The 24,067-nt window shown below is 40.5% G+C and overlaps 2 protein-coding genes across 4 annotated transcripts; one reads left to right on the forward strand and one right to left on the reverse strand.

Annotated features, from left to right (window-relative positions):
• Nucleotides 1-1,583: 1,583 nt before the first annotated feature.
• LOC109419800 (serine/threonine-protein kinase greatwall-like) lies at nucleotides 1,584-18,919 on the reverse strand. 3 transcript variants are annotated; one of them, XM_062846501.1, is made up of 7 exons: nucleotides 18,377-18,919; nucleotides 18,194-18,304; nucleotides 17,632-18,120; nucleotides 3,308-3,667; nucleotides 3,006-3,181; nucleotides 2,764-2,865; nucleotides 1,584-2,703 (listed from the first exon to the last, which is right to left on the reverse strand). In XM_062846501.1, the coding sequence occupies exons 1-7, from the start codon at nucleotides 18,482-18,484 to the stop codon at nucleotides 1,773-1,775; spliced, it is 2,277 nt and encodes a 758-aa protein (XP_062702485.1). In that variant the 5' UTR covers nucleotides 18,485-18,919; the 3' UTR covers nucleotides 1,584-1,772. The 3 variants fall into 3 exon arrangements, with proteins under 3 accessions (XP_062702485.1, XP_029716211.2, XP_062702486.1); XM_029860351.2 differs by having other exon boundaries at nucleotides 3,266-3,667; XM_062846502.1 differs by lacking the exon at nucleotides 3,308-3,667 and having other exon boundaries at nucleotides 18,377-18,914.
• Nucleotides 3,683-11,149, forward strand: LOC115258448 (uncharacterized). The gene is made up of 3 exons (XM_062846503.1): nucleotides 3,683-8,114; nucleotides 8,673-9,815; nucleotides 9,892-11,149. The coding sequence occupies exons 1-3, from the start codon at nucleotides 7,856-7,858 to the stop codon at nucleotides 10,458-10,460; spliced, it is 1,971 nt and encodes a 656-aa protein (XP_062702487.1). The 5' UTR covers nucleotides 3,683-7,855; the 3' UTR covers nucleotides 10,461-11,149.
• Nucleotides 18,920-24,067: the final 5,148 nt, after the last annotated feature.

Below are 24,067 nucleotides of genomic sequence, written 5' to 3' on the forward strand. Positions count from 1 at the left end.
AGAAAACTCGATTTTCCTCAAACAAAAAATACTATATCTTCTAGTTTTTCCCTATACATCTAAGCTTTACAGACGTACAGATTACATGAAGAAAGTTTTGAAACATATCGGTAGATTATTCTCAGAACTAGAAGATTTTTGTTCGGGTAGCCATAAACGGACTTTGAAAACCTATATTTTTTGACGGGAAATTTTAAAAATTTGTTTACAAATTTTCAGTGCTCTCATCGCTTCGATAATGTAGGTCACAGAATAGCCTTTCCATGAAAAATAAAACATTTTCAAAAACTATGCAAACATACCGAAAAATTAGGGTGACCCATCTTGCCCCGTCTACACAACACACGTAGTTATATGGAATGTATAGCACAGGCTTGTAAACATTCGACACTTTTCACTACCTTCGTTTCGTTGCCGCGGTCGGGTGTCAGCTTGCTTTGTTTCATTCGAGCGCGACCGCTACCCCTTACACACAACACGAGCGGCAGAACGAAGATCAATAAACAAAAAAGTGGATCAAATCATCGTCGTCTGACACGATGACATTTGTCTAATTCCAGCTTTTTGAAAGATTTCAGCCAATTTTGATTAAGATTGGTATAATATTAGTTTATTCGTGTGTGATAAATCGATTAAAACACATACATTTATCCAAAACATCTCTCTATATGGGAAAGACAGCAATAACAAAAACCGAACCATCTCCCGAAGACGCAATCGTGGTCAAGCGCATTCATTCGACATTTTTGTTCCGTACAGTAGTTTGATCGCTTGTGTTGCGAATGTTGGAGACAAAGGCAGCCGAATATCGACGAAAAGGTGTCAAAGACTGTGATCGCTAACAAGACTGGTATAGCATAAGGAGTATAACGAAAAAGTATTTTATTTTTTTCTGTGCGAGGAACGTATAGAATTTTCAAAACAATATATCACTTTTTTGTGTATTCCTGTCGTTCACCTGGGAAAATAATTGAAAGATTCAAAACATATATTGTGCGATTGAAAACGGTACTGACCCATCTTGCCCCCACATACCATACATTTTCATTGCGGAAATTTAAGCCCTGAACTAGAAAACTGCTTTCGAATTTTCAATGCTGACGATTATGTCAATGACGAATCCTTCAACCTTAAGATATTGTAACTGTTTAAAGACTATTGGTGGTGCTTCGCTATCTTACTAAAAACGTGCAAAAAATGGTCATGACCAGCGAAATTGCTTTTTAAGTAACAAAGCCAATATTATAGAAATCGCGAGAGTGGAATTCAGTGAATTCATTTTCATAGCAAACGTTAAATTTTGTATTTTAAATGAAAAAAACTGCGTTTGAAACTTCAGACGATAACGATGACTTCGTCAACCTTCACGTACAAATAGCATTGTGTCATACATTAGTCCTGTTCAACGACGTAGGTTGAACTTGCTCGAAGTTGCTGCATCCCGCTCTTACCCGTTTGATGACAAATGGGTAAGAGCAAGATGCAGCAACTTCGAGCAAGTTCAACCCGCGTCGTTGAACAGGACTATTATCTAATAATTTGGGGATTTCTGGATATAATTAGGTACCACCTTTGATGGTGCATTCTTCGCTAACTTGTCTTGAATACCGAGTTTATTTATCACAAATTCAATTCCTACAGATAAAAGATATAACAGCTTACAATTGTTACGCGTAATTTTAATCAGGATCCTATCCTTTTCGGACTTTCGCACACCACAAACATCCCAGTGTCTGCTTCTCGGAACACAACCCATATCCACCGGCCGCCCCTCAATAGGCATCCATGTCGAAATTGGACAACACCAGATGCTGCATCACGTTTCGTGCCTCAAAGTACCCTGTATCCTGAGGGTCATCCGGATTGGGAATGAACGGTGGCGCGGTCCCTTCCATGTTGTCCCACTCGACCGGTTCGAAGAAAGGCAATGCCATCATCTGCTCGGCTTGCGGCCTCTTGGTGGGTTCCATTTCCAGTAGTTTTTCCACGGCCTCGACCGCTTCCTCTGACAGCGCTTCTTCGTCCTGGGGCCACTCGATATTCCGACTAAGGATGTTTTCGAACACTTTCTGGGGCGTTTCGTCGTTGAAAGGCGGCACACCGGTCAGGAACTCGTACAGACAGACTCCCAGCGCCCACCAGTCCACTTGTGGGCCATGACCGTGCTGCAGCAGCAACTCCGGGGCCAGATAGTCCGGGGTGCCAAGGATTCGCTCATCGGATTCGATCGGTGCTCTTCGCACCGATTTTGGCGTTCTGAAAGGGGTCTTGACGGTTTTGGGCGTGGTGCCCACATTGGGAACGGATGAATTGGCCGTGCAGATGGGAGACATGACGGATTCGTCGGTGATTTTGATGAAAGCTTCCGTTTTCCGCAGCTGCTCGACGGACGATGGCAGCGCGAATCGTGTGTTTTTCAACTTGGCCAGTTGACCACCTTCCCGACGGATCTTCTGCGAGGATACCGGAGTGGAGAACATTACGTTACCGAGATTTTCGCCCACTGGCATATCGTCATCGGACAGCGATCGAACTTTCAGAACTCCTTTGATGGGTGACGCTGCCTTTCGCTTTTTCGGAGTGCTACTTCCAATGTCCATTACGTCGATTTCCTGTGTGAGACCGGTACTGGCGGTGCTTCCGTCCGGATCCGACATGAGAGAGTCTACTCGGCTCACTAGGTGCCGTTTACGTTTTATACCCCTAAAATTCACATGTGTGCGACTGAATCAATAGGAAAAATTAGAATATGAAAGCAATTACCTGAAGTACTCCGGTCTCTTGAAGCACCTGATTCCATTTTTTATCGGCGAATCATAGTGGTGTCTCGAATTGCATGACTCATTTATGTTGCTCATACTATAACTAAAATTAAAACAAAAATAACTTAGCTCTGAATACGCGTCCTCACAGAATTTCAAATAATCCTATCTAACTAATGTTGATTTTGCAAGAATTTGAAACGATTTTAGTACATCTAGACTTAAACGGGTTAATGAACTCACCTGCGTGAAAAATCCGAACACGAGTACTCCTTGGCGCCACTACTGTGATGGCCGGAACAATCCGTCGGCCGCTCGATGGCCGACAGTTCGGCTGGAATGTGGGACATATCACTTTTCCGGCTAGAAACGCCCGAATCATTGCTCACGTGTGTCTTACACTTGTATGGGCCCGGAAGCTGAAACGAAAATCGGAAGCCAAAGACACGCAATCAAATTAACTACGCTCGAGCGTTTCGATGTCGATCTTGTTTCAAATCTACCAGTAGAAAATTGAACGAATCCTTAAACTTCTCCGTCATTACCGATCTAATGTTAATGTGGTTTTCTTTGTCACAGTCGCTTCCCTCCTCCTTGCTATCACAGATTCGACCACCCATCCTCATCCGGCATTCGGCGTTTCCGCTCAGCGAGACGTAGCTTTCGCTGCTGCTTTTGCCCTCGGTACTCGAGTTGCACGTGTAATATGACGAGGAATTATCGCCCGTCGTCATTCGGCAGTCCACCGTCTTTTGGACTTCTTTCAGCTCTTCCAGCAGGCTGGCGTTCTGTTCGGCAGAAAAGAATGGACTTATGCCGGACATTTTGCTGTCGTTTTGCTTAGAGTGTGTAAATGAATTGTCCAGTTCCGTTTCCGATGAGTGCTGTAATCGGTCCTTGTCCAGCTGAGAAGATTCATCACATGAAATTGGAAAAATACAAAGCATTAGCTTTACTGCTTAACATATTTGTGATATTAATACCATGGCACAATTATCTTGATATGAAACCTAAACTGATTATTGTGGTATGCATGCAAAGAAAATTGACAAGTTGCACCATGGTATATTTAACGTATTAATCATATACATAATATTTTCCATAAAATTCTTGCTGCTGTGTTCCTATTGTTGCGATAGAGCTGCTATCCTCCAAAAGCCCATATGAATTCAATGGGATACCGCAACATTAGGAATCAAAATAAACTCCATAGCTAATAGGAACAGTGTACCTAATGCTGGTGCAAGCAATTTAGCAGTGCACTAGCCGGATATAGAACATGTCATCTCGTCCAGTAAGAGAATGTTGCCTTCTGGCTTAGAAGGGTTCGGTAGAAGGTTGGATTTTTTTTACTGTTTTTGATATATTATTTTGTTCATAAATAACCCTCCATTCAATAATATTGGGATGATCATTGTTATGTTCGTTATGTTGATTGTTGTTGATCTACGTTTTTATACTGTACTCGGCTTCTGTTAAAAAGTGTCATAAAAAAAAATCACATGAGACTCAGCGTTGGTCATACCTATAAAAAGCAAGTCATTAGCCACTGCATTCTGTGAGATTTTGACTTTTACTGCGAGCACTGTGTTCAAAATAGAAGAAGAATTTTGCCAGCATACACAGGCTATTCGAGTTCTCCAAATTTTATCTCACGAAACCTACTGCAAGCCTATCCATATACGGGAGAACAAAAGTTGTTTACAAAGTTCGTACAAATTCTTAACACGCGGAATTTGAACACCCTACGCAGAGTGCGGAACTGGAGACAAACAGCCATGGACCGAGTGGAATGGAGACGGCTACTATGTACAGCAGAGGCCACCCCGGCCTTAGCCTGACCGGTAAGTAAGTAAGGTACCCCAGATGTTATAGAAAGAAAATTTGATAAAACTCCATTATTGAGGACTGCCTGAGTTCTAGAATCAAGATATGATTTGATTAAGTTTACGGAGTGATCTGAAAAAGTGAATCGCGTTTCCAATTTGTGGCACAGTATGGCATGAGAAACAGTGTCAAAAGCTTTGGAAAAATCGAGAAGTATTAGGACTACCGGACGGCCCCTTATCAAGCACAATTCCAATATCATCTATTATTTTCAGCATTGTTGTTTTTGTGCTATGTTTGGAACGATATCCTGATTGAAATTGGCTGAGTAAGTTATGACTGTTTATGTAGTTGTTAATATCTGTTTTGATCATCTTTTCAAATATTTTTGATAGCGCACAAAGAATACTGATTGGTCTTAAATTTTCCATTGAACTTGCATTAGCTTTTTTCTTTATTGGTATGATTTTGGACTTTTTCCATGTATCAGGAAAAACACTCGTGGTAACAATGGAATTGAATAAGTGAGTTATTGGTTCAATAAGAATAGGACAAATTGCCTTTAAAAATTCCAACGGCGCCATATCTAGGCCAAGAGCATTAGATTTTATTGAGTTCATGGCGTGCAAAACATCTGTTTGATCTATTCTACTGAAGTAAAACGTTTCACGATCATAATTCGGCAAGAACATTTCAAAAGGGCGTAACTGCATTTACAACCAATGTCTTCTCACAAAGCTGTGGAGCGTATCCCATCCCTCTCGAGCAATCCACTAGCACAAATAGAAAGATAAAATCCTCCTCTTTCGATTAATGGATATGAATTGCGTGAGATGAATGAAATACGACCCACAGCTCTGTGAGAAGGCATTGGTTGCAAAAGCAGTTACGCCCTTTTGAAATGTTGGTGCCGAATTATTTGTGTCATTAGAGTGCTCAATTTCAATATGATTCGTGAAGTTCTGGCAGAACATATTATTGATTTCGTCAGCGGTAAGAATTTACGGATTGCGTATCAGGCCTATTGAGTCCTATCTTTTTAACATTCTTCCATAATTCCCTGCTAGAAAGATTTGCATTAAGCCTAGATGAAAAGTAATTCTGTTTAGTGGAACGTATCAGACAATTAACACTGTTTCGTGCCCTTTTGAAGGCTTGGAAATCATTGGCATTCTTCATTTCCATTTTTTGTATAACAAATCGCGATTCACAATAGATCTACCAACTTCAGCGTTAAACCATGGATTTGATTTTCTGTTGGAACAAATTGAGCGTATAGGGACGTACGTGTTGTGAAAATCTGTTAACAGTGGGTTAAGAAACTCCAACTGTTGATTGGGATCGTTTGAACTATAAAAAGTCATCCAATTTGCAGAGTAGAACGCATTTACAAGTGGATCAACATCAATGGAATTATAATCACGATATTCAATTTTAACTGGACGCGTTTTCCTATCAAAGTCGAGAGCTGCAAAAACCAGATCGTGGTTCGACAGAACAGGAACTTCTATTTGACTGAATCTCAATATTTTAGATACATCGTTAGTCAATAATAAATCTAACTGCGATGCTCCATTTCTGTGAAAAAAGTTGGTTCGCTTCCTAAGCATGTGATTGAATGAGTAGATAGTATACCACGGAACCTATCTGATTTTGGTGAGCTAACTAACATATTTGTATTAAAATCACCTAAAAAGTAGACGTAATTGTATTTCCTACCATATTCTGACAGCAGGTGTTCTAGAGATTCGGTGCAATCAATTTCAGGTGGGTTGTAAAAAGCAGTCAATAAAAGTTTATCATTCTGTTGAATTATTTCAACGGATATAGGGTAATTTTTGGCTTCGGCAGTGTGTGACTATTTTCGGCAACGCCGAATAATTCTGCTCTATTTTGCATTTACCAACTTGTTCCATATATATTTCATACACAATAAAATTGCTTAGAATTTTAGCTTTTTATTAATAACAGCCTTTTGTAAAATAATCCATTGCATTCGGAGTTTTCGACGGATAAAAGAAAACGTCTCAAAATTCACGACATTTTTGGACTGCCGAAGAACACATCACTGAAAAAGCTAAAATCAACTCACCGTTTTGGATCAGGTCGTTTATTTCAATGCACTTTAAATATACTTTTCTTTTCCGCTCAAACCACTCACGCAACTTAAAAGCACTAAAAGAGCACAACAAATTACAAAAACACTAGTTAAATCTTATTTTAAAACATAATTAGCAATTTTGTACTTTCGTTTTCTTCGGCAACTGCTTTTCTGGAGTAAACATGGTTGCCAAAAAGGTCAAAACAACACTTCAGAAACATTGATCGAACATTCAACTCAAGGTTAATCTCCATCAAAATTTGTCAACATAGTTGCTTAAGTGGTAGAGAAATGTTGGCTATAATATTTTTGAAAAATCTAGACATTTATCTTTAAATAACTCGTACTTGGCATAGGTTAAACCCCATTTCACAAAAAATATATTTATTTTACCTTTTAAGTACATATGGCAACACTGATGATATTCTGTGAGTAAAATACAGGACGAAAATGTGTTAGTGGCAGCCGAGAAAATGTTATTGTTTAGTTTTTTAAGGGGCCAACCTCAGATTAACAACGATGATCAAAACATTCATTCAAGCCAGGTGTTCTTACATTCGCAATTATCATTAAGTATTGGTGGCTGCACCATGATTACATTCACCCAGGCTCCGTAAGTTTCCTGTGGAAACGCTGACGTCATTATTATTATTTACAAGTTGTTTGTGACTAATACATGCGCATTTGTTGATTTGCTACACCCTCCATTTACCAACAAGTGAAAACGTCAAAACAAATACCGAACGTTTCGCGAGTGAAAATTGGATTTCTTCGATTAAATTTCTGTGAAATTGTATAACCATTTGCGATTCGCTGACGTCATGTTGCCGGAATATCCCATCCCGTTGGATCTGTCCACCCGGAACCAGGATAACCAAATCGGTAAGTTCATAAATTACAAAAAAAAAGTTGATAGCATTTGAAGCCAGTTAGCTGTCGTCAGGTCCTGTTGCAACTCTACCATGCCCACCAGTGCCATAAAACCACTAATAACATTTTAACGCCTAATGAATGCGTTTTTTCTCTTACAGATCTTCCACAGGTTCCTCACGTTCCCGATGGACCAGTTAATAAAAGACAATCAAAAGTCTCCGTGCGTCAAAAAACTAAAGATTACGAAGAAGGTAAACTAAACGAATCGGTATCGTATGTGCAAAAAGGTGCCATGACCACGAATTTTGCTGCAAAACACTTCGGCGTTCCACGCACCACACTGCAATACCGTCTCAGCACAAAGTGCAAGAACAAGGGTACGACGGGCCCGTACCCAGTGTTTACAACAACGGAGGAACAAGATATTGTTTCATGGTTGCTGACAATGGAACGGAGGGGCTTTCCAGCAACTTATTTTGCACTGAAATACAAAATTTCGGCATTCCTGGCGGCACATCCACGAAAAACCCCCTTCAAAGACAATGTACCAGGTATGTACTTACTGTGAAGACAGTTTGACTTTATTTATTAAGCATTTGTCACCCCCCCCCCCCCCCCAACGATCCCCTTCGCAGCAAGTATAAGTGCGGAATCGTGCATAAGACTGCAGTTTAGTATGGATCCGAGTTGGAGTCTTCTACGCACTTATTCATTATTGCGTAATTCCCAACCTACAGGATCCCTTTCGCAGTTAGTCTAAGTGTAAGATCGTGAAAAAAATTGCGACTTTGTATCGAATCGTGTCAGTGTCTTCTGTGCACTTATTAGGTCCCTTGAAATTAATAAGTACGCAGTGGAATCCGACTTGATACGATGCGATTTATTCACATTTCCGCACTTATACCAATTGCGAAAGGGGTCCATTAAGATGAGAAATGCGTAATACTAAATTATGAAGAAGTGCGAAGATACCGACACGATTCGATACAAAATCGCAGTTTTATTCACGATCCCACATCCATACTAATTGGGAAAGGGGTCCAGTGGGGTGGGAAATGTGCAATAGTTCTCCAAGATTTACTATCATGACCATTTTTATTATATTTCAGGATCGGGCTGGTTCCGAGGTTTTTTGAAACGCCATCCTCAATTGACAATCAGGACGCCTGAACCAGTAACTTCGGCCAGCGCAAAAGTCTCTGAGAAAAATATCCGCGAATGGTTTCATACCGTGAAGCAATACCTGATCGATCACGGCTTGATTGATATACTTCTGGATCCTTCACGAGTATATAACGGTGACGAATCAGGATTCAGTTTGAACCCTACTTCGAAAAGCGTCATTGCTACAACTGGGGCAAGGAATGTTCCGATTGTCGAAACGGGCAACAGCAAAAAGAACATAACTGTAATGTTCACATTCGGTGCTGATGGCAGCGTTGTCCCACCAGATGTCATTCTTGCACAAAAAAGATTGAGTAAGGAAACTGTTCAATCTTTTCAATCAAATTGGGGAATCGGACAATCTGAAAATGGATGGATGGACACCAAGAATTTTGTGAAATACGTTACCAAAATCTTGTTTCCCTTTTTAATTAAGAGAGGAGTCAAGTTTCCAGTAATATTTTTCGTTGATGGACACAAGTCGCACATGGCTATTGAGTCGGCGGATGCTTGTAAGCGTCTTGGTATTATTTTGATTGCTCTCATACCCAATGCCACAAGAATCCTTCAACCAGCCGATGTTGGCGTTTTTAAGCCACTGAAGACCAGATGGTTTCAGGTTGTCCAAAATTGGAAACTGAATCATAAATTCGCAGAAGTCACCGTGAAGGACTTTGGGACGTTGCTGGAAAGTGCCATGAAATTGGCACTCACAACAAGCACTATCATCACTGCATTTGCTGCGTGCGGGCTGTATCCGTTCAATCCTGACGCGGTCGATTACACGAAATGCATCGCCGAGAGCTATCAGGACAGTTATGACGCTTCAGGACCATCAGATACAATTCCGAATGGTGTCGTTGCTGAAGAGCCACCAAAAGCCGATCTCGTGGTTCCGTACGGCATAGTGGTGGAGGCTTTGGATATGCTGGGACCGGAGAAAGTACGATTGTATTCTGATGAAAATTCTGAGAATCTGTCCCACGAAGATCGAGTGCTTTCGTTCGTTTATAAAAATATCCTCCGTTGCTCAAATAATGGATCAGCAGCTTCAGACGCTGAAATGACGGTGGATAGTCTGATGTTGGGTAAGTAAACAATCAAATCAATTTCTGAAAATCGTACAAATTTCAACATAACTTTACTTATTGATGGTCCTTTCAGACGAAGGCTGTTCCGGCGATGAGCTTCGGCAAAACACGTCAGGGTACGAAGTAACGGAACAAGATGAAGATAATTTGTTGGGGACCGGAATAATCAACAACCAGATCATCAACGCACAGCAGCTTAACATAGAGTTTACTACATCGCCTGATCTCACCGGAAAAACAGAAAGTCACATCTCTACGCCGGAAGCTCCAAGATTGGCGGATTTCTTGGATGCACCAGATGTCCTTAAGCGAAGCTCGAAGCACGTAAACTATCAGATGCAATCGCATGCAGTATTGACTGCCGATGAACGATTGCAGGCTATCATTCTCAAAGAAAACCAGCGAGACGAAGCCGAAAGATTGAAGAAAGAAAAGGCGGAGCAAAGGGCCTTGCAGAAGGCTAAGTTGGAGGAACAGAAAAACGCTAAACGAGAGCTAAAATTGAAACGGAAAGCGGAGAAAGAAGTCGAAATGCAGAAGAAAATGGATGAAAAGAAAAGAAAAGCTGAGATTAAACAAAGAAAGCAACTCGAGAATGAGGCGAAAAACTTTAAAATGCGAAAGCCGTCATTGAAAATTTAAATGCAGAGTGGATAAGGAACGAAGTAGCAGAAAAAGCTGAAATTAAAGAAAGAAACTTGAATGAAGAATAAAGAAAAGTTTAACCTGCTTAATACACTATCACACCTTAAGCTAGCTTAACGGGGGTGTTACTTTTTCTTTAAGTCATATCCGTCAGGATCAGGTATGTTAAGTTTCAAGCATTAAATATAACATAAAGATGAAAACCGTTTAAATCAGAGACTTTTATTGTGTACTTATGAAGAATGATTCAGTGCTGTTGCATTGATACTTATTGCATAGACGAACAGATGTCTTCCCAATAGTTCATTACGCAACGCAAATCAGTGCTGTAATAATCCATTACAGCACTGCTAATTTGGTGTGGGAAAGTAGGCCTTTTCCTGGCAGATTTGCGTGACGTAAAACAGCCTATTACGATAAGAAATTGCAAGAAACATTTTTTTTGCAATTTCTCATCGTAATAGACTGTCTTACCTAACGCAAATCGGTCAGGAAAATGCCTACTTTCCCGCACCAAATTAGCAGTGCTGTAATAGTTCATTACAGCACCAATTTGCGTTGCGTAATGAATCATTACAGCACTGTTTTCAGTTTTAATCAACTTCTAGATGCTTTCTGGACGCAGTTTTGAAAAATTGTGACGACTGCTCAGAATAACCTGCAATGATCAGACATTCTTGAACATGACTATGGGGCTGTCCATAAACCACGTGGTCATTTTTTTGGGACTTCTCAACCCCCCCCCCCCCCCCCCGCGTGGTCATTTGTCCATACAAAAATTTTTATTCGTCCATACAAAATGCTCATAGGCCGAACCCCCCCCTCATGACCACGTGGTTTATGGACAGCCCCTATGAAGATCAGTGTGCAGTTTGATGAAAAAGTTTTGTTAAAATTATCCTCAAGTGGTAATTTATGAAATTGCAAAAAACGTTGTACGCAACTTAGTGCAGAACTCGATTTTTACAGCAAAAACCTTGATTCTACAACTTGTTGCGTAAGCTACTTTTATTCAATGATATTTTTATTATACAACTCATTTGAGTTGTATAAAGTTCATAATGCAACTCAAATGAGTTGCATTATGGACATTATGCAACTATTCTTCATTATGCAACTAATTTCAGTTGCTTTATGTATGTAATGTAACTAATTTCAGTTGCATAATGAACCAGTTTGGAAAACTGGCTATTGTGGTACCAAAATGAGTAATATAAAATAGAAGTTATAATACTGAATTGCATAAAATTCATTTGTACAACTTTACACTATAAATCCTATGTTTATACTAGCTATTTCTGTAACGATATGACGTACTTTTCCGTACTATACCAAACAATTGTATTATGATTCATAATGCAACTTATTTCAGATGCTTTATGAATCATAATCAATCGCATCAAAATTAATTTTTGAGCAATCACTGTGTTTATTCAACATCTGTGGATAAATGTACGACTCCTCCTGATAAAACATCTTTTTGTAGTGTCTTACTTGGGCAGCTATCCCATTTATATGGGTTCTAATTAAAATCTTAAAAAAGAAATTAATATTAAAAACATAATTAATTTATCAAATTTAATCCCTTGCTTTTCGTCATAGGCCCTTTGAATTGTTAAAGCAAATGGAATGACGTTTGCTCTTGAAAGATATCAACAAGTATGAAATACCACTAACACAGATTTACATTTTACATCATTTTTTCGAGTGCCGAAGAAAGCACGTAAGGTGCCAATAACAGAAATTCAATTGCCGATAATAGAAATGATGTCTCGTGACTTTTGTAGTGAAATTGTGAAATTTGTGACAATATTTAACATTTTAGTGCATAGGAATCGCAAAACTTGAAGTGAGCAAGTACATTTCAGGTGAGTTCCGTTGTTTTTCATGTGCGATGTGCTCGGAAGTCTGTTTTTTTTTACGGACAGCGACTTAGGCTGCCGAAAATACAAAAATTCCCCTATATTCGGTAACAGCAACACCACTCTGATTATATGATTTAGTAATAAGATTATAGGGTATATCATTTTTAATGTAAATTAATATGCCACCTCCCAAGCGGCCGACTCTATCATGTCTAACAATGTTATATCCGTCAATTAATAAAATAGAATTAATCACGTTCTCATTCGACCACGTTTCGCTTACACATACAATATCCACATTACTTATTTTGACTATCACACGCAATTCTTCAATTTTACAAAGCTTTCCTAGCACAAATACTTTGACAATTCACACAGCACACAGAGAGCTTATTTCTAATTAAAACGGATTTCATCACGGTACCTGGAATGCACCAGTTTGTCGAGGTGTAAAAGTCGGAATCATTAGAATAAAAAGAACTAGCTAGTAAGGGAGGATGATTAAAGAGCACTTCATTGAAAGATACATTCTTCATTACAATTAACATCATACAATACAATATATTACCATGTGGCGCAAACAGAAACAAAACAAAAACAAATGGATCAAAAACATCACCAGATCAGCTAATAACCATTAGCACCATTCAGTGCCTACGTGTGCACCGTTAGCAACAATCGCAGCAGACTACATCATCGGGTCCATCCCACACCAACAGCAGCAGCAACAACACGTACAGACTTTCAGGAGGGGAATCACGGAGTGCATGGGAAGGAGAGGAAGGAACAACAAGAGCTTATGAGGAAAGGATTGTTGATAATGACGTTAATTCGTTTTCTGTGGACACAGGAATCTCCTTCTCATCTCCAGCTTTTTTTCACGAATAGGATGCCATTCCGCGTGAATACCCCGCGCAGCTGTCCAGACTTCTTCAGTTGTAGTGCCTTGGAGCGTAGATTTCTGACGTTGGGTCCCAAATTCTCGTTTATGTAGATTCGTTTATCAACAGAGAATCCAATTCCAGCAAGCGATAACGAGCGAGAGTTAAGGTACCGAGAGTAGAAATCATTGGGGCTTGTTCACAAATGTCATAACGCTGAAGGGGGTAGGTGGATGTCCTTCATGGTGTTACAGCCCGAACAAAAATAATTCTTCACATACAAACAGTGTTACGAAGGGGTGGGTGGGTGTCAGAATAGGCCAATTTTAGCGTTATGATATTTGTGAATGATCCCTTGCGCTGGACAGTCAAGGCAAACTGTATTAGGATCATACACACTTTACCAGCAACCGGAGTTTCCTTGGAGAGTCGACGGATATCGACGAGTGGATAGTCTCTCTCCGCATATCCAAACGATTTACACCAAACGTGAAAATACTTTGACAGATCTTCTCCAACCAAAAACGGCACTCCGCTCACTACCAGATCATTTGCTCGAGCGATTCTGTCCATAGCCAGAGATGTTTCCTTCTTTACCAGGGAATGAAATTATCAGCAAATTGAGACGAAAAACGGCGTTTTTCGAGCAACCAATATTTTCTGTTTTTATTGTGCGTTGCAAGAAAATCACAATTATGGCGACTACTTTCCAAGGCCTTCAATGATGGACAAAATTCAATCGCAGTGCAAATGCCACGTGCAGTCGCAGCAGTCATCATATCTCCCGACCATGTGGCGACCTTTTTTCAAGAATTATCAAAGATCGCTATGATGGAAAATTTGAAAACGCGTCTGTTTTCTTAAGCGACTGTCTCACGCGTATCTCTGACTGCGGGTAAAAGTAGTCGCGAAAGTAGATTTTATTTTGATTCGTATAATACTTTTCCTGTGAGAAATGTTTATCGGTAGTTGCTGTTTGTCCCCGATCAAAGATAGCCGAAAACTGGAAATCGCTCTTTTCATTTTCGCTATCCAACTTTATCGCCTGCAAAGTTATCGCGATAATTATCAGAAGGCAAATAACAAAAATTTGCCGCTAACGGGATTCGAACCTAGACTCTCCACAAAAATGTGTATGAGCGCGCACCATAACCACTCGACCACACAAGCTGCTTAGGAGAGGACAAAAATTATATACACGGTCAGAAAATTCACTCATTTCCGAGCTAAAGTGGGACAACTCAAAATTGAGTAAATTTTTTTTCCAGCGATAGCGCTGGCTCATGTGCGAAAATCTCATCAGTTTAGGCCGTATAATATTCTTGATGATGCGAAGAATATTATACGGCTTAAACCAGTTGGATTTTTGCACTTGGGCCTGCGCTATCGCTGGAAATGCAATTTACTCATTTTTTGAGCTGTTCCAGTTTAGCTCAGTTTTGTGTGAATCTTACTCATTTTAGAGTAACATTTTCTTAGCGTGTACATAAAAGCTACAGCCGGTGACGACGGGACCACGGAAAGGCGAACAAAGAGCAGAAAGCAAACCAGTCAACTTTTCATTGCTGATGATAATCGATTTTCGGCGCTGCGGAACGAGCGGAAACACATTCTCGGGAGGAATCCGGTACTGAATTTATCGCACGTCTTTTTTCGCCGATAATGCGTGTGGGAGAGTTTTCTGCTATCGCGATCGTGATCGATAATTTCATTCCCTGTTCTTTACTGTATTGATCGATGTAGATAGAGTGTTGAAAGATTTGTTATTCGCCTCTCTCAGCTTCTCTATGTCCGAAGCAATATCCTCTCGTAGGTATCGCGCTAGTTGGGCGGTGGCTTCTATATTCGTCTGTTTTCCACTATAACTCAGTCAATTTTGAACAAATTGACTTGAAATGTTGTACACGGGTAGATACTATACCTATCTCACCACATTCCAAAAGTTGTGCCAATTGGTTCAAATTTGACTGAGTTATAGTGGAAAACAGACGAATATAGAAGCCACCGCCCAAGTGGCGCGATTCCCTAATTGGGTCATCTGTATCGTGAGACTCGAAAGAGAATCCCCAAGCTTTTTAAAATCCTCCTTGGCTGTTCGTTAGTAGGTGGCCAGTTGAGACTGCATAAGGTTGGCGAGCTCTGCGACAGTCATGTCGGCATCAGAGCTCTTCGCAGGAGGCTTCACGAGTGAGTTACTCCGCAGCCGCGTTTGATGGTCGTTGTCAGGCATGATGGAATCAACAGCGTCACACGAGATGTTCGAAAAGTGTTCCTTTGTTTACCACAATGGGCGAATGGGCGATTTCTGCAGAACACTAACAAATGCACTTTTCACGATGGTTGATGGACTACGTGGTTCAATAACAGTGCTACCGTGGATACGATGCACTAGGCCGGTAAGTAAAACAGCATTTGGTGATTTTATCGACGGAATTGCAGATTGTTTTGCTGCTTGCACCAGGACGGCTTAGAACTACGTGCACTTCATTCTATTTCGCACACACTAACCCACTGTTCGTTGACTGCGGTTTCGTCGGCTTCCAGCTTCGAGATCAGGTGAAGTCATCCGCGTCACTTTTTGCGTACTGCAGACACTTCAACGGGAATGAAAGACCGACTTCTGCCGACCGAACAGTTTTTTCAGCTTTGTGCCGGCCTCGTCTAGGGTGTAGTCCCTGGGGTAGTTGGGAAAAATGGTGTTCACGTACTTTTCGTGCAAATGTGCTTGCATAAAAGCAATCTTACACGGACGTCATCAACCTTACACTCCTCCGTCCGGATTGTAGTGGAAATCTTGAATTCGATGATATTTTTTGAGGAAAAACTGTCTGAACCCTAGGATTTTTCAGGAGTTCCTCCTCTGCTTAACCCTGATGTCGCTTTTCAATTTTTTTCTGGAGTTTCTTAGGGGATTCTTTCAGGAATTTCAACAGGAATCGAAATTCATTAGGAACCCAAGCAACACGTATTTCTAACACAATGCTAGAAGTATGTCAAAGGGACTTCTGTACAACCAAATTTACCCTGCCATATCTCTTATAGCTGGTTTACATGGTGCAAGTGACTTGTTTCAAGTCAACGGGAAGTGCCCAATTGAATGCGAATTGAACGTGTAAACACCACTTGAGTAACTCACTTGACTTGAACGACAGTTGAACATGTGGAACTTTTTCATTCAAGTCCAAAGAGTAAAACATTCGAAGATTGAAAGTGAAGATTGACATTCTCATTTTTTCATTTGTGTTTGGCCACATTCATTGTCAGCATGAATGAATTCAACCCATTTTGCTTACGCATCGCACGAGTTAAAAAATGCAACACTTGCTTCAACTGAAATGCATTCAAGAGCATGCAATTGGATACTCAAGTCATTTGCTAAGTCTTTCCATTCCATTGGATTAAGCATGTTTGAGAAAAACTCTCAATTTCTTCATGTTTTTTGCCTCATAAACCTTCCTTGGGCGAAAACTAACAGAACAAAACCAGGATGACCCAAATCCGACGTTCCGTTCGCGAGTTATGCGCGGTCCCACGTATGCCACTGCATTTTATATATATAGCGGTTTTAGAAGTATTAATACCAGAGTTTAAAATTTTCATTTTCAATGAATGAAATTCAACGTGACTTTTGAAGATTTTCAACTGAGGGATCAAAATAAAATTCATTTTGGTGAATGAATTTTTTCACCTATTCATTCATTTTTCTGTCACTGACAATTTTCAATGAGAAATAAAAATGGACCGTAACTCCCGATTATACTTCCAATTACCTCAAAACTTGGTTTGTTTTGTTTAATGATTTGCAAAATATGAGGTTAAATTTCGTTTGTTTTTGACAAACAACTGCTTTTTAACTGGACTTTGCTCCAGTTATCGAGCGCCCAGTTAAAAAGCAGTCCAGTTAAACAGCAGTCAGTTATCGAGCGGTTGCTGTAGTTAATTAGAATATTATTTATGTTCTCTACTTGTCCATTAAGTCGGATTGTGCGTCTGTTAACAGAAATTGGACATTTTACGACGTGCGAAAGAATATTCGTGACAGAGAATTGAATGAAAAAAGAGAGGCATTCAGCTGACAATGAATGTGGACATACACGAATGAAAAAATGAGAATGTCAATCTTCACTTTCAATCTTCGAATTTTTCACTCTCTGATTAATACCTACCCTAATTACACGTGGCCCTGCCCCTTGTGTCCAGTACGGAAGCTTGCTTCATCCTGCGTAGATTCAATGCAAATTGCAGCCTAACAAGTATTCCAAATAGCATGTGGATGGTACGAATGTACTCAATCCCCAGTGAAGTTAATAAAATTCCCATAATGAAAAAAATCCTGGGCAGGGCCCAGAAAACCTTTAGCATGGTCATACTAAATAGCCCACTACGGCTTTAGAATTCAATAATGTTTATGCAACGACTCACCTGCTCTTGAAGCCGCTTTTCGTGGGATCCGAACGATAGGTGCGACGTCAGCGACAGCAACTGTCCCGGCGTCCGAGCATTCAAACTCGGCGAACAGTTGATCAGATCCGATATCTCCAGATCTCGGCTCATCTCGATCCGACTCAGCCCAAAGTCGGTTAACTTCACATGGCCCGTGGCCGAAATGAGCATGTTGTCCGGTTTAATGTCTCTATGGACGATTCCGTGCTTGTGAAGATACTGCAGCGCTAGGCAGATTTCCGCCGCGTAGAACCGAGCGGCCGGTTCCTCAAAGAATCCATACATGGCCAAAAGGGATTTCAAATCGCCTCCCACCATGTACTCCATCACCAGATAGACGGACGAAATGGTCTGCAACGAGTAGTACAGGATAACGCAGAACGGACTCCGGGACAGGGCCAGGGCGTTCCGTTCGGTTATCACTTGCGATACCATGTTCTTGTTGATCATCTCCGATTTGCGCATCACCTGCAAGGGAACCAAGTGTATCAACATTAAATTCCTGATATTATTTAAATCGACATGTTTAAAATGCACTCACCTTAATAGCAAAAAGTTTGTCCTGGTCATTTTTCTTATACCCCAGGAAGACTTTCCCGAAGGCACCTCGGCTAATTGGTTTCACTATACAGAAGTCCTTGATCGTCGGAAGCTGTCAATAAACAGGTGAGAAGATTAATAAATTAATCAAAACGGATTTATCCTAATTTCAGCACCCACTCACCTTGGGACTTGTCGGAGCGGTAAAATTCTCCAGCGTCTTGAAGATTGCATCGTGATGTTCCAGACCGTTGTTGGGTTTCTTCTTCGGAGTGGTGTGCGGTTCCTCCATCGTGTCCGTCCGTGCGCGATTCGATCGTTGGCCCTCGTCTTCTACTCCCCAGTGTCAAACAACTTGCTCCGAGCGCAACGTAAAATAATGGCACAATCACATTTGGAATTAATTCAACAATCTTTACGGGAAATCAATCACTTTTCGGTAATAATTCTCACTTTTAACAACGGTTTTTAAAAGGATCTGGGGTTTTAACTGCTTTTGTGCTAGTGCTTCTTCTTTGAGTGTGGTTCCTCCTCCCGAGGCGGGGTATTTAAACGGACGAAAACATTGTTACGACTGGGTGACGCTTGGATGACAGCTGGAGTACGCAGCCATGGCTGCTGTTCCAATCCCAACGCAGCCGTGGCTGCTACTCCAATACAACCGGTAAAATCGGTAAAACACTTTAATATCATGCTACTCAGATTGCCTTGGCAGATGCACACGGTCAGAAAATTCACTCATTTCCGAGCTAAAGTGGGACAACTCAAAATTGAGTAAATTTTTTTTCCAGCGATAGCGCTGGCTCATGTGCGAAAATCTCATCAGTTTAGGCCGTATAATATTCTTGATGATGCGAAGAATATTATACGGCTTAAACCAGTTGGATTTTTGCACTTGGGCCTGCGCTATCGCTGGAAATGCAATTTACTCATTTTTTGAGCTGTTCCAGTTTAGCTCAGTTTTGTGTGAATCTTACTCATTTTAGAGTAACATTTTCTTAGCGTGGCAGTTTTGTGTGAATCTTACTCATTTTAGAGTAACATTTTCTTAGCGTGTAGTCTAGTCTAGACTAGACTAGACTAGACTAGACTAGACTAGACTAGACTAGACTAGACTAGACTAGACTAGACTAGACTAGACTAGACTAGACTAGACTAGACTAGACTAGACTAGACTAGACTAGACTAGACTAGACTAGACTAGACTAGACTAGACTAGACTAGACTAGACTAGACTAGACTAGACTAGACTAGACTAGACTAGACTAGACTAGACTAGACTAGACTAGACTAGACTAGACTAGACTAGACTAGACTAGACTAGACTAGACTAGACTAGACTAGACTAGACTAGACTAGACTAGACTAGACTAGACTAGACTAGACTAGACTAGACTAGACTAGACTAGACTAGACTAGACTAGACTAGACTAGACTAGACTAGACTAGACTAGACTAGACTAGACTAGACTAGACTAGACTAGACTAGACTAGACTAGACTAGACTAGACTAGACTAGACTAGACTAGACTAGACTAGACTAGACTAGACTAGACTAGACTAGACTAGACTAGACTAGACTAGACTAGACTAGACTAGACTAGACTAGACTAGACTAGACTAGACTAGACTAGACTAGACTAGACTAGACTAGACTAGACTAGACTAGACTAGACTAGACTAGACTAGACTAGACTAGACTAGACTAGACTAGACTAGACTAGACTAGACTAGACTAGACTAGACTAGACTAGACTAGACTAGACTAGACTAGACTAGACTAGACTAGACTAGACTAGACTAGACTAGACTAGACTAGACTAGACTAGACTAGACTAGACTAGACTAGACTAGACTAGACTAGACTAGACTAGACTAGACTAGACTAGACTAGACTAGACTAGACTAGACTAGACTAGACTAGACTAGACTAGACTAGACTAGACTAGACTAGACTAGACTAGACTAGACTAGACTAGACTAGACTAGACTAGACTAGACTAGACTAGACTAGACTAGACTAGACTAGACTAGACTAGACTAGACTAGACTAGACTAGACTAGACTAGACTAGACTAGACTAGACTAGACTAGACTAGACTAGACTAGACTAGACTAGACTAGACTAGACTAGACTAGACTAGACTAGACTAGACTAGACTAGACTAGACTAGACTAGACTAGACTAGACTAGACTAGACTAGACTAGACTAGACTAGACTAGACTAGACTAGACTAGACTAGACTAGACTAGACTAGACTAGACTAGACTAGACTAGACTAGACTAGACTAGACTAGACTAGACTAGACTAGACTAGACTAGACTAGACTAGACTAGACTAGACTAGACTAGACTAGACTAGACTAGACTAGACTAGACTAGACTAGACTAGACTAGACTAGACTAGACTAGACTAGACTAGACTAGACTAGACTAGACTAGACTAGACTAGACTAGACTAGACTAGACTAGACTAGACTAGACTAGACTAGACTAGACTAGACTAGACTAGACTAGACTAGACTAGACTAGACTAGACTAGACTAGACTAGACTAGACTAGACTAGACTAGACTAGACTAGACTAGACTAGACTAGACTAGACTAGACTAGACTAGACTAGACTAGACTAGACTAGACTAGACTAGACTAGACTAGACTAGACTAGACTAGACTAGACTAGACTAGACTAGACTAGACTAGACTAGACTAGACTAGACTAGACTAGACTAGACTAGACTAGACTAGACTAGACTAGACTAGACTAGACTAGACTAGACTAGACTAGACTAGACTAGACTAGACTAGACTAGACTAGACTAGACTAGACTAGACTAGACTAGACTAGACTAGACTAGACTAGACTAGACTAGACTAGACTAGACTAGACTAGACTAGACTAGACTAGACTAGACTAGACTAGACTAGACTAGACTAGACTAGACTAGACTAGACTAGACTAGACTAGACTAGACTAGACTAGACTAGACTAGACTAGACTAGACTAGACTAGACTAGACTAGACTAGACTAGACTAGACTAGACTAGACTAGACTAGACTAGACTAGACTAGACTAGACTAGACTCAAGGGGTAGTCGTTGAGCACATCTTTACTTGCGCCAATTATTTTTAGTGTGCCACCAGGTATTGAATTGAAGCGGGAGCCACAATGCTGCGTCGACTTCGACTTCGACTTCAGCGTTAACCAACCCCTCCGTAACTTGACAGATGAGCTCAGTTTCGCGTACCTACTTGCAAATCGCAGATGTCGCTACTGTTCGTAAACAACGGGTCCGACCTTCACTGACGCAACAATTTTTGTCCATGCGAAAACATCTTTTTGTTTCGTGGTGAGTGGAAGCCAACAAGAGGCTAGCGTTTCGTATCAAAAGGACGTATTCAACAGAAGCGCAAAAACTAATGTTCATTAAATTGAAATCATTTTAATTTTTCTTTTTGTTGTTGTAAGAGATGTAATAAAAGCACATGTTTAAACAGTCTTGCATATTAATTTGTGACTGCGCATGCTAGATCAAACCGAAGATCAAACTCGAAAAAAAATATCTGCAAATGCTTATTTTTAACTTCCATTTTGGCTTGCCACCAGATATGTAGCTGTAAAATGTTAGCATAAGTAACCTAATTTATTACTTGCTGGTGCTTAATAACCGCACAAGAAGAAAACATGAGTTTCTTATTAATTTTATGAAAGTCGACTATTTTGCCTTCACCCGTTTTATAGACATAATTTTCGCTTCTATTAAACAAATTCATCATGTCGCACTTAATTTGCATTTATCTACCACAAAAAAGCGGAAACAACAAATTAAGTTTTTTTTCAATGTTTTAATATATTTTGTTATTGTCGGTTTTCGTCCTTTTCAAAAGTAGCGCTTGCCGCTTTGAATCTGACAGTACCACCCGGACCAAAATTTTTAGGTACGCTGACGTTGTTCGGCAGCTGTCAAGTAGCTCCCGGGTTGGCGTTAACGGATCCGTCAATGTACTAAAAACGCAGACGGATGCGTTGACGCAATTACTGCCCACAATGCTGCGTTGCGTTGTGCGTTTGTTTACATTGGTGATGGAATTTAATCGCGCATAAAGAATCTCAACGAAATCAATATTGGAATCAGATTTCTGCAGCCGGACTGCATAAATCATTGCAGGAATTAAGAATTTAATGCCGGAATTTGCAGCGGCTGCTGGTGTGCTTAATAAAAACATGAATTATTTGCGGAAACAGAGAAATTTCATCAGGAAACCGATCACCGACGCTTCGCACCGACAGACGCTTCGCAAAACAAGAGTTGGGAGAAACGTGATCAATGAGGTGCATTTTGAATTCATAGTTTTTTGCAGACATTCCCGGAACTCAAGGAGATCCTCCAGGTTCAGGATCAGAAGTTCCAATACTTCTTAGGGAAATTTTATTATAGGTTGCATCAAAAGTTCTTCTTTGAGATCTTTCAGGATTGTTTCAAAGGTTTTCCGGGAATGTATTCCGTAGTTCCTTCAACAATAATTGTTAATTAATTCTTTAATTAATTATTATGAATTCAAAGGGTTCCTAATAATCTCCTCATGGTTTTCATCGTTAAATTCTCAAGAATTTTAATAGAGAATAACACTAGGGAATCCTATGGAAATTCCTGCAATTCATGGAAATTCATTGTGGTTTTTTTCCAGAGTTTCATAATGAATTCCTCCAGAAGTGTCATCGATAATTGTTCCGGGAATGTTAGATAATGTTCCGGGAATTCTTCAAGTGATACTTTCTGGAATTCCTCCAGGGATTCTTCCAGGAATTCCAAAAGAGATTCTTCCAGTAATACCTCCAGGGATTCTTGCAGGAGTTCTTGCATGATTTCCTCCAGGGATTTGTCCATGAATTCCTTCAGGGATTTTTCCAGGATTTCCTCTAAGGATTGTTCAAGGAATTCCAAAGGATTCTTACAGGAATTCTCCTAGAGATTCGTCCAGGGATTCTTGCAGAGATTCTTCCATGAATTCTTTTAGAGATTCCTGCAGGAATTTTTCCAGCGATTCTTCAAGGTATTTCTCCAAGGATTCTTCCAGGAAATCCTCCAGGAATTCTTCCAGAAATTCTTTCTGAGATTCTTCCAGGAATTCCTCCAGGGATTCTTCAAGAAATTCTTCGACAGATTGTTCAGAGAATTCTTCAAGTGATACTTTCTTGAATTCCTCCAGGGAATCTTCCAGGAATTCCTAAAGGGATTCATCCAGGAATTCCTCCAGGGATTCTTCCAGGAATTCCTCCAGGAAATCTTCCAGGAATTCTTCCAGGAGTTCTTCCAAGATTTCCTCCAGGGATTCTTCCAGAAATTCTTCCAGGGAATTGTCCATGAATTCCTTCAGGGATTTTTCCAGGATTTCCTCTAAGGATTCTTCAAGGAATTCCAAAGGATTCTTCCAGGAATCCTCCTACAGATTCGTCCAGGAATTCTTGCAGAGATTCTTACAGGAATTCTTTTAGAGATTCCTCCAGGAATTTTTCCAGCGATTCTTCTAGGAATTTCTCCGGGGATTCTTCAAAAAATTTCTTCAGGGATTCTTCCAGTAAATCCTCCAGGAATTCTTCCAGAAATTCTTTCTGGGATTCTTCCAGGAATCCCTCCAGGGATTCTTCAAGGAATTCCTCGACGGATTGTTCCGGGAATTCTTTAAGTGACACTTTCTGGAATTCCTCCTGGGATTCTTCCAGGAAGTCCTCCAGGAATTCTTCCAGGAGTTCTTCCAGGATTTCCTCCACGAATTTCTCCAGGGATTCCACCAGGAATTTTTCCAGGGATTCTTCCAGGAAGTCCTCCAGGATTTTTTCAAGAAATTCCTCCAAGCATTCTTCCCGGAAT

Source organism: Aedes albopictus, chromosome 1 (assembly GCF_035046485.1).
Source record: "Aedes albopictus strain Foshan chromosome 1, AalbF5, whole genome shotgun sequence".
NCBI classification, from domain to species: Eukaryota; Metazoa; Arthropoda; class Insecta; order Diptera; family Culicidae; genus Aedes; species Aedes albopictus.